Source organism: Mercenaria mercenaria, chromosome 5 (genome assembly GCF_021730395.1).
Source record: "Mercenaria mercenaria strain notata chromosome 5, MADL_Memer_1, whole genome shotgun sequence".
NCBI lineage: Eukaryota > Metazoa > Mollusca > Bivalvia > Venerida > Veneridae > Mercenaria > Mercenaria mercenaria.
The window spans coordinates 74,536,364-74,548,480 of NC_069365.1; the positions used below are offsets into that span (position 1 = coordinate 74,536,364).

A 12,117-nucleotide genomic window follows, 5' to 3' on the forward strand; every position below is an offset into this window, starting at 1 on the left:
TAAGCATTATATAAGTACTACGGGACTTGTTCCTGAAGCAATTTAACTGAATCTTGCTGGGCAACATTTTCCAATTACAATTAACATCATAACGATGTTGTATTGCATTCCTATAAGCCATGTCTGGAATATGACTTCAGACAGAAAGGAAATGGAATAAGAATTAAACAAGAGGGCCATGATGGCCCTATATCGCTCACCCGAGTTTAGTTGCATGCTTAAACAAATTTCTTTCCTTACGCTTCACTAACAAAAACTAGGTGAGTAGGTCGTGGTAAAGATTATTCAAGGTAACTACTGAAATCTGCTTAAAAATTGACTGGTTGTCCAAATCTTTTTTGCTGTAGCTTCAAAAACAAGAAAGTCTACAGGTCAGCAGTTCAGGGTTAAGAATATTAAAGATGAGTATTGAAATCAGTATCAAAAGTTATAAACGTGGTCCAAATTTCTATGCTGTACCTTCAAAAACAAGAAAGTAGTTCAGTAGGTCAGGATTAAGACAATTCTAGATGAATATTGAAATCTGTATCAAACATTATGCTTGTGGTCCAAAATTCTTTGCCACTGCTTCAAAAACAAACAAGTCTATGTAAAACAGGGGACCACCTTGGCGTGGTCTATATTGACCCCAGCCCCAGGATCATGATTTAAACAATCTTGGTAGAGAACCACTAGAGCATAGAGCATAACACATACTAAATATCTAAGTTCTTAAGACAATTTTTTAAAAGGTTTTTCCCTGTACAAGTCTATATAAACCATGTGACCCCCAGGGTGGGGCGGGGCGGGGCTATATTTGACCTCAGGGGGATAATTTGAACAATCTTGCTAACAGACCACTAAATAATGCTACATACCAAATATCAAAGCCCTATGCCCTGTGGTTTTGGACAAGAAGATTTTCAAAGTTTTTTCCCCATTTAATTCTATATAAACCATGTGATCCCCAGGGCAGGGCCATATTTGACCCTAGGGGGACACTTTGAACATACTTGGTAGAGGACCATTACGTGATGCTACATACCTAATATCAAAGCCCTAGGCCTAGTGATTATGGACAAGAAGATTTTTAAAGTTTTTCCCTGTATAAGTCTATATAAACTATGTGACCCCCGGGGCGGGGCCATATTTGACCCTAGGTAAATAATTTGAACGATCTTGGTAGAGGACTACTAGATGATGCTACATGCTAAATATCAAAGCCTTAGGACCTGTGGTTTTGGAGTAGAAGATTTTCAAAATTTTCCCTATACAAGTCTATGTAAACCATGTGACCCCCAGGGCGGGGCCATATTTTACCCCAAGGAGATAATTTGAACAATCTTGGTAAAGCACTACTAGATGATGATACATACCAAATATCAAAGCAATATGACCTGTAGTTTTGGACAAGAAGATTTTTAATTTTTTTTCCTCTCGGTTGCCATGGCAACCAGCGTTCTGTATGGAATTCAATTCTTTGAACAATTTGTAAAGAAGATCATCCAAGGAACATCCCTGTGAAGTTTCATCAGAATTGGCCTAGTGGTTAAGGAGATGTTGTTTAAAGGAATGTGTGGACGGACGCCGGATGGTGGGCAATCACAATAGCTTACCCCGAGCTAAAAATTGACTGTAGTACAAAAATCGTCTTCCACAAGCATTGATGAAGATAAATTTAGGATAAATGTAAACAAACAAGTTGAAATATATTTCATTATTTTATTTTTTAATCTTTTTTCATGAAAATAAAATGTCATATTACAACAAAATGCATATTTCAAATAATAATAATAATAATAATAATCAGATCTGTGTAAAAAACACCCTGGACAAAGATGTGTTGGTAGTGACTGCACATTTCATTAAATTGTAAAATCAGATCTAAAAGTAATGAAAACAGTAGATCTACATCATGTTTAAGGGACTTCAATTTTTATCAAATTTTCATATTAATTATGTAATTGGGGTTCATTTTTTTTCATATCTTTTTGCCAGAACATTTTGATCAATGGAGATTTTTTCCTTCGAAACCAATTATTGGTTTTCATATTATTTTGCTCTTTCTGCAAAAAATTCATGCTTCAAAGACACAGTATAAGTTCACATAATATTCCATTGCTTTAAAACAGGTATTTTCTTTAATATTCAACCCTCTGAATAAAATTAAATTCTAAAACCTCATTTTAAGTTTCTACATATCATATACATAATTAATGACAAACTGAAACACTTTTAGCATGTGATTCGAAATTTCATTTGTGACATTAATACAATTATTATTAAGTAGTTCTACTAGAAATGAAATTCGTTTCAATTCTACAAACTGATTCATAGGTATTCACGACAAAAATTCATATAATATTGTGTTGCATACAACATACTCTGTACGAAAAAATATTGAATGGAATGTAAAAACGTATTTTGCTGGCTGAACACAATACTGTCATAACTTTGATATTTCGTTTAAGGTAGCGGACCAACATAAATGACAATCGTCACTTTTCGTGCGATCAGGTATTTGCGTATATCATTTCAGCAGTCTTCTGTCATAGATATAACTGATATGAAATTGCAGCTTCCGTACCTGCCTAGAAAGACAAAATCGCATACAGATATTATGTAATTGCAATGCTTCCAAAATAGCAAAGAAAGAAAAATTTGCATACAGATATTTATCACAGGTCTGCTACCTTAAGTCATGACAGTTTTGCGGTCAACTTGCATGTATTGCTTTCTTCTGATTGTAATTTAACGTCACTATGACATACATTAACTATCGAACCATTCTCTCACTGAGAAGAAAATGCATGCATTAATATAATACTGTAATGGGTTTAATGCAAACAATGTATCGATACATTTTAGTCTAATAAACTGTAACATTTTTTTAATAAAAGCATGGAATGAAAAAAAAAAGCAATTATAATAATAATAAAATCAGAAATAAAATGAAATGAGCACCATTTGCATAGTCATGCACCTATGTTTTGTTTAATACAAAGGTGATCTATTAGATAAAAAGCTTGTAAAGCTTGTACAAGTACCGTATAAGTGAAATACTTTTGCGTCACAAAAACTTTGCGAAACTCCTAAATCAGTTTTATTTTACAGTAAATAGTTAACATGCCAATGATTGTAATTCACTGAAGCGTTTGGCACAAACTTATACACGACTTTAATTTTGTGATTATTTTTCGTTCTGAAAAATGCAAACATTTCCATTTCGCTAAGTTAATCACTTATGCTGTATGTCTTTCTGTTCAGTCAACTCTCATTCTATTTCCACCCTGCATATTTTTAAAACTCTAAAGCTGTTTATCAGATGAGGTATAATATATTGCATGTTGCTGTTTCTTAAATCCATAAATTTTTCACAACCTATGACTTGACAGGTTCGAGACAAAAATTGCTGTAACCATATTTTCTTTTTCTGAAAATACAGCATTCTTGCTCCAAAATAAAAAAGCATATTTTCTACATATCTATGCAAATACAGAACCAACAATGAGGGCTAGCTTTAAAATATCTATCCATTAACACAAACAATATTCAAATTAAAATGTATAAAATAACTAATGAAAATAAGGAGAACTGTAATAAGTCTCAATTGTAATGAATCTTATCATTTCAAAAACTTTAAATCATCAATAATATGTAAAACTGGTAAAATTTATAAAACTCATGCAACAAGGACAGTATAAAATCTATTTACAATACTGGTAAATATTTTACAAAATTTTTAAATAAAATTATTTACAATTTGCACAAATATATTTATTTTGCATAAAGAGAGACAGAACTGTATGCCTTCAAGTAAATTCCTCTAAGCATTTTTTTTACCAGAGAACCTTTTACTAAATTCTAAAACTCTTAATATTATTAATATGACCATTATAATTTTCATAAAAACTATTACCATTTTCTTACAAAATTATGGCGTCGCTACTCAAATTGAAAAAGATAAATGCACAGTAACTATTACTCTGTCTCTATCAATTTACTGCAGAATACAAAGTAGATCACTTAAGAGACACATCATGACTTTTTTTAATATATAAGTTGTTTCTTTCAGGATGGCTTATAACAAGTCCCATTTTGTGTCGCGAAATATGGGAGTCCTATATAGGCCCTACCACGGTATGTAACCGACCATAACAAATGTCTAAGACTAGCAAAAGATATACAACTGAAGATGTTCAGATGTTTCTTGAGTATAAAATGAAGATGAAAACTTATTCATTCAATGGTGCATGTGTACACCTAAAGACCACACTTAAATGAAGTATGGCAACTTTTGGTTAAGGAAAATACTTGAAGGCTACAGAAAGAGTTTGATATTATGGCTAATTGCATGTAAGGAATTCCTGAGGTTATCACACATGCTTCAAGTACTGTTCAGGATAATAGAGAGAAAAAAATTGTTTTCCATAAAATAACATTTTATCAGAAACATTAACAACTTCCTAAACATCTCCAAAAATTTATACATACTCCAAAAATTAAACACAATTTAGAAGTATCTGACCTATGAAATGTTTTATACTAATATCCAAATATGAATTGTCTAAAAAATTCAATTTAACATCTCTATTTAAACATACTTCGAGAAGAAAAAAATTTCTTAATTTTATTTAACGTACACTAATACCTGAACATACACTTTAACTTAAACAGTTTCTGACACTGAAACTTGCAATATTTCTTACATAAAATTACATCTGGGGAAAGATATAATTCATCTCTTTAAATAACAATTTTACAATGTCTAGGACTTACAAATTACCAAAATATAAAGATCCAAAATATAAAATCTTTCTAGTGAGTATTATTATCATAAGAAACGCTTTGGAAAAAACCAAACATGAAATTTCTGCCTAACAATTCTCACACATACTCTTCACGTTCCGTGGATTTTCCTTCAACATCCACAAAATCCACACTGTCTGCATCTGGCAACAGAGCTATATCTGTGAACACGCCCACAAGTTTTTCAAACTTGGGTCCCCAGTTCAACAAATCATCCCAATTAAATGCATTGTTTGGTATTTTTGATTGTCCCTGATTATCGTCTGAAGAACGTTCGTTGCTGGAAAATGAATTCCCACCTGAATCTAGACCGTCTGTTTTGAAATTCTTATTCAGATATGCACCGTCCTCATTTTCATTTTCTACCTCTGTTAGGTTTGAGAATATCCTGCTATTTGGATCAAAATCATTTCTTGGTTTCTCACTTTCGTACTCGAATTCTGAACACGTAAAAGAATCATTGGCACTGTCATCTGAACTAGATTCCGGAGGTTCCAATAGCATATTTGTATCTTGGTAACGCTCAAAAGGTTTTTGCATTTTTCGTGTATTATTTTCACTCGACGTTGAAAACGCTTCCATTAAACTTGCTGGACTTTCTCGAGTCCTTGCATTTAATCTATCTACTTCCTCTAAAGTTAAAAATTTACTGTTTTCGTAATTATGATTTAAAGGTTTCTTAGAATTTGGTGGATTACCATTTGGTAACATTTGTCTTTTTGGTTTATTTGGAGTTGAGCTAGACTGCTTGCTCCTGTGACTGGCAAGACTACGCTCGGACGTTGTCCGACTGCCTCCATTCAGATCTGTGACAGGCATATTATGCCCATGCATGTTTACATGCGTAAGTGGACTTTGTCGCACATTTGGACTTTGTCGTGACAGTTGATTTATAGGACTGTTCCTTGTATTGGAGGGGCTACTCCTGGCAAGATCGTTCAAATATGGAACACTAGTTAATAAGTTAGGACTGTCTCTCACTCCTTGCGAATGATGACTTCCATGGTTACTCTGGTAATGTCTGGAAGAATGTTTGGAATTATGGGAATGATCAGATTGCGCTTTATTTTTACGTCTGTTTTTCCCGCCATCGTGAAAATGTCTATAATGGTCTACTACATCTATATCTGACGGGGCTATACTACTAGCATTTTCCAAATCATAATGCTCCGGCATTTCACCATTTAAATCACGTAAATGAGTCAAATCACTCGCGTTATCAATTATCACAGTTCCATCCTCCATTTCAAGAGGCATCGGCGACCGTCCAATGTCTGAGTTTATAATATCTGGTTTCATAAAGTGACCATTTTGTCTCTGGTAATTGCTTCGCGCTAATTCTTGATCAATATGATTTCTAATTATTAACTTATCAATATTATTCTCTCCATACCCTGAATCTGCATTACTCTGTCCACTACTGTTTGCACTGGGAGCAAAATGTGTTCCATTTTGTTTCTGTTGCTTAGCTTTTAAGCACAATTTACGTCTTTGACGGAACACAATAAACAGTATAACGATAACTATCAATAAAATGACAAAGAACACAATCATTATGATAATTCCAATGCTAAGAGCTGGTTCATCTTTCAAACTCTCACAAACAACGCCTTCTCCCTGAACTGTACAACCCTTTCCACCACATGCGTTATTTTCACACAAACTGGTACAACCATTGGACACGCCTCCGATCGGCTGTATGCTGTATTTCCCCGTTGTTCCATTCATTGGTAACTCTTCTCCATCCAGTTCAAACACGGAGATACATCCAGAGAAGTTTTCAAGACTATAATTGTCCACAGTGATCGAACTAACAGGAGAAGAGACACCACCTAGTGTCAATTCTTTGACATCTACCGAGCTAAATTTGGATGTGCTGATGACAGACTTATTGGGCTGTCCACCATCCAGTCTCAGGCTGACATCAGATGCTGCAAAAATAAAAATAAAGTTTTACTACAAGTTAAGCAAAGTAATTTGCATGTATTTAACTTACATTGCTGTTTCATATACAGAGATAGAAATAAGGTTCAAATTCCATCAAAGGTAGATTTTGACAACAGTCCCAGTAGTTTAGTTTGATGTGAATTATTGGTCAGGTACCCAGCAGTTGTTGAGGAGAAAGTATAAATTACTTTACAGGAAATAAACATAACATACTACCTGTTATTGTAACAGTGGCATTGTGCCATTTACCATCTGACACACCAGGGGAGGTAACAACTACTGACTTGGAAGCACCATACTGTTTCACTGTAAACTTGAGTTGTCCGTCAAAGACCTAACAGAAAGACAAAAATTACAGATATTGAGAATATACATGTTATAAAGCTGAGTGCTGTCTCTGGTAACCAGTCTAAAGATGCTAGATCAGATCGGTCAATTCTGAGATTAATCTGGAAACTGACCAATGGCATGGCTGCATTTTGAGACTGAGACTTCAAACTGTCATTACAACAGACAGGCTATATCTTTGCCTGCCTAATGTAAGTGTTTAATAGACTACATGAAAATACATGTGCAGAAAAGGAAATTACATTAACTAAAAGCAAGAATAAAGTAAGTGATAATCACAAATTCAGAACTGAAAATAAGCTGCAAGCAAATCTGAATAAAATGAATGAAACTATATTCTAAGATGATAAAAAATAAATTAGATCATCGCCTGTGGTGCATGACATTAGGCAATATGCAAGAAAAGTTACAGTTCTTTACCTGCTTACTCATCCACTGACGATAAAGGACTTAATGAAGTTGCAAAGCTGAAGCTTTCATTGTACTTCAAAAAAGTGGACTTAAACAAAAAGTTAACTTTTCTAAATTAGAAAGGGTCATAACCCCTACCAAATGCAATAGAGTTATGGAACGTTGCCTACTGATCCATTTGATAATAAATATAAAAGGTGTACAGTTTCAAAGCTGTAGCTCTGTAGCTCTTATAGTATTGAAGCAAAATTGACCTTATACCAAAAACCCGTATAACCAAGAAATTCTAATTTTCTATGTATAAAATGGGCAATAATTCTAGCAAAGTGCAGTGAGAGTTATGGTTCTTGGTCTACAGTCTTAACACCTTTAATCTAACAAAAACCTGTTGTTGTTTTACAATTAAAACTTACAGAAAGAACACAGAGGCTTCCCTCCAGTGTTGATGCAAACAGCAGCACACCATATTTGGCAGTTGTACTGAATCGTACAAGTACACTAGAATCTGCCGTCGCTCTACGTCGCCTCGTGTTTGATGCAGCTTCCAGCTGGGCATCACGTCTGACGCTCTCCTTCATTGTGATCTTCACAAGCGAGTTGGGACCAAATTGGAATGGTTTTAAAGCTAAAAAATCAATACAAATAAAATTAATTTCAAAAGTGAATCATACAAATAAAAGCTTTAGACACTAAGAATTTCCAAAGTCTGCAGATGTCATTCAGGGTTTCACAATCTATTTTCCCTTTTTGTTAGAAGATCAAATAAGGCAACTATAATGAATGTATTTGACATTTTCCAGACCTTTCACTGGGAAATGCCACCAAATATATATATCCGATTAAAGAAGGAGAAATAATTGTTCAACTGGGAAGCATACCAGACATCTGCAAAAAAAACTTTCATGAATAATAAATGTATGCACATAGATAGCACTGTGTCATGTCTAAATTCTGTCTGGATCTGATATTTTAAAGCCATTTGTTACTGATCTTTTCTAAGTATAAAAAATGCAGTTGCTATTTTATCTTACTGACTTTCGGCTAATTTTAGTCTCGACTATAAATCAACCTTGGTCATATGTCAATGTACTATATTTTCACTCACTTCATCATTTTTCAGTGTCATACATACATTCTATACAAAACTTGGTGGAAACGAACATGCTGAAATTTTCATCCCAACTGTCCATAGTAAATTTAGGCACAATTTTTGGGCAGATGAAAAATCTTACTTTTCTAGTACTTTGAAATAATTTAGAATCGTCAAGTACCTTGTTCACAATGGGGTCCACTAAATTTGGCAGTACAGTGACACACAGGTCCGGCCCATTCAGGTACACAAGTTCCGCCATTTTCACAGTCATAATTCTCACAGACGTTATCACTGCTATTTCTTGGACAGTGGTCAAGGATTCCAGCTTTCTCATTTGGAGATGTTCTGAGTTTATCCTGTCCATTTATGAAGAAACTTCTGATACAGCCCACAAAGTCATGTGACGCTACCTGACCTGTTCTATTCAAGATGGTGTCTAAAGACTTCACTCCTCCGATGAATAATGGATGAGATCCAAGTTCTAGTCGGCTAAAAAATATAAACAGGACTGGTCAACTTTATATTACCACAATACATGTTTTTGCAGGAAATGTTAAAAAATATTTAAACCAAACTTATGCTAAGAGAAATGCATTTACAAACAGAGACTTGGGAAGTACAAAAGTTTATTAAGTGTAAACTATTTACAAGTCATAATGAAGAATGGACCCAGAAGCTAGAATGAATACTTAAATGACTTTGTTTCAACAGCTAATTTGGTATATTTACAATTAAAACATAAAAAAAATCTTAAGACTACAAATATTAAACATATTGTCTAAAAAAAGTTAGCATGCATTATGTATCAGCTATTCTGACATAATTGTTGGACGTATAATAATTTGGCTGTCCTTACTGTCAATGAGTTCATTTCCCAAAGTAGTTAAAATTTATAGCTACAAAAGCTTATACATCTTGTAAATATTAAACTTGACTTGAGATATAGGGGTATCCAGTTCTTTTCACTTCTTTTCCTAAATATTGCCGATTTAAATTTCACTTTGGTTATTTCAAACTATTTCAAGTGACCACTTTAAATAAATAAAACATTCATCGAATAGCTGAAGTATTGATTGATTGTTTAATTTTATTTATGAATGTACTAAACTATGATAAACACTTCATAACAGAATGACAATTATCAGTTACAGTAACAACATTTGACGTCTATAAGGTGGCTTATCTGAGTGCAAAGCTTTAGCTTTCATCGTAGATTTTGTCACAAGAGTCCGCTATTGAAATGTAAACAAACATTTAAAGGCCTTATCTGTGAGGGGGCAAGACATTAAAAGCTGACCATAATAATAATGTACCCAGTAATCTCTAGGATTTAAGTAAATAGAGTGAGAACCGTTACAAATCCTAGGTTGTAAAGTTGTCCCCTGAACAACGCTGTCCTAACAGTAAGATCAAAGGCTTAACAGAGAACTGTACAGAATTAGTGCAGTTTCAGGTTCATTCCTCATCACTGGGGCTAGTTTTTCATAAAAGCAAACAATTTATAAATAAATTAAGTTCTTTAACCTTTACCCTACTAAATTTTAAAAATGGACTGTTCCATCATTCAATTTTGGCAATACAATTTAATATCTGACGGGGTGTTCACTGAAAATTTACTGACTGAATAGCAAACAGTGCAGAGCATGAGCAGCCTGCATGGATGCATAGGCTGATCTTTGGTCTGCAGTGGTCGCAAAGACAGAATCACTTGCAGACAGCAGGCTAAAGGTTAAAGTGTTATCACTAAATAAAAGATTCCCCAATGACAGAGTACCATCCATACACAATCCCCTTCCCCCCATCACCTTCCCCTTGTTTTTTCTTTTTTGCACAGTAGGTAGTCTATACAGACAGAAATATCTAGGTTGGAGAGAGGATCATAAATGCATGACTTGAGAAAAGTCAGTATTTATTCTTATCTCCAGAAACAATGACCAAAGCTGTATAAATGATTTTTGCTCCTTAAAAAAAAAACTATTTGCATTTTTTGAAAAATGATTCAGCTTCTATCAAACTGACATTAGACAGCCTTTGTAAATACCCTGTTTTGAAAAAAATGTCTGCTTGTTTTCTGCTTTACCACAAAAATAGCATTTTAAGCATGATGACTAGGGATTATAGACTGAACAATGTCAAAAAAAAAAGTGCAGCCCTTTCCGCTTTGCTGACTACCACGAATAACTGTGAACACCCAAAAAGTGACAAAATCAAGTTTACGAAAACATTTCGTGCATCTGAGGTGATTTATTTTACTCTTTTAAAATCCAAAAGTTTACGTGTTTTGATGTTTCACATCCTTTAGATGTTAACTAAGTATTATAAGATAACTGTCAGATGACAAAGTACCGCAGAAATGTAAATGTCATATTCGTAAAGATCAAAGGTTTCATCTACAAAAGATTAGATAGAATAACTTTATCCACCAACAGAAAACCGCCAGCACTCTTCTATGCAACAGAAGTATTCATTAGCCAATTGTTTGAATATTTAATTTGGAAGTAAAATACCATTGACATGAGGCCTGTTTATAAAAATATCCAAACAATTTACCCAAAATAGATCATCTAATCGCCCAGATTGAAAATACAACCTAAAAATGCTTGATAGAAGACAGATCTTAAAATGAAGAAGGAAAAAATTCAAACCTATTCTTTTGGGTCTCCAGGTGTTCAGATTTTTTCGATTATATATGGTCTCTATATCAAAATTTTGTTCTTTTTAAATTTATGCCAAGTTTAAAAACACACTGATAGCTTCAATAGTAAGGTAACTTCCAATTAAAAAGTAAAGTAAATCTAAAAGTACCCTGCTGGGCAATATTTCAAGTATGGGACAGCACCATAGTAGAACTATCAGTCAACAAAATGAAGTCATCACTATTGTATCTAAAATTAGCAATTCTCAGACCAACCCCTTTTAGTTGCAAGTTTTTAGTTTGCCACCTAAATTACCACAAAGCATCAGGGACCCACTTAATGTTCATGTTTTGGGTGTAGAACATATCTGCTTTAAAAAAAAAATAGATAAAAGTATTCCAGAAAGTATAAATCCTTCATCTATTACTATACACCAGTACAATTAGAACCTTCATGATCATCCTCACCACAACCACCATCATTATCATCACTGTGTGAAAAGGAAAGTATACAATTATCAAATTAGAACTTACTCGTTATTTGCCGTCTGCACCTGATTATAACAGGGAGCGCCTATCTGACATTCTTCACAGGGTCCTCCATCTGCCGGGCATTCTTCAACCCACACTTTCGACATCTAGTGTAAAAATAATAATTCAATAATTCTAAGTACCTTTAGTGCAAAAGCAAAGGACAACTATTTCAACTCTTTGAATATTTGCAAGAACAGGCATCCCTAATAATTCCTCTATTTCTTCCAACTACAATTTTCTAATTTAACTACAATTCCTCCAAACTATTATTGCAAAGTGGGCATTACTCCTGTTGTTATGCAATTTCTACCACATTCCAATCTCATACATACTGGTAAATGGCCACCAGGTAGAGAAGTTT

At 33.9% G+C, this 12,117-nt stretch overlaps 1 protein-coding gene across 1 annotated transcript in view; it reads right to left on the reverse strand.

Annotated features, from left to right (window-relative positions):
* Positions 1 to 1,687: 1,687 nt before the first annotated feature.
* LOC128557148 (cadherin-related tumor suppressor-like) overlaps positions 1,688 to 12,117 on the reverse strand; it is an 88,831-nt gene continuing 78,401 nt past the window's right edge. Inside the window, exons 15-19 of the mRNA XM_053543988.1 lie at positions 11,757 to 11,860; positions 8,766 to 9,076; positions 7,908 to 8,119; positions 6,952 to 7,069; positions 1,688 to 6,719 (exon numbers count right to left, since the gene is read on the reverse strand). Of these exons, the coding sequence (XP_053399963.1) occupies positions 4,867 to 6,719; positions 6,952 to 7,069; positions 7,908 to 8,119; positions 8,766 to 9,076; positions 11,757 to 11,860 (2,598 nt within the window). The 3' untranslated portion in view covers positions 1,688 to 4,866. The remainder of the gene's footprint in view (positions 6,720 to 6,951; positions 7,070 to 7,907; positions 8,120 to 8,765; positions 9,077 to 11,756; positions 11,861 to 12,117) is intronic.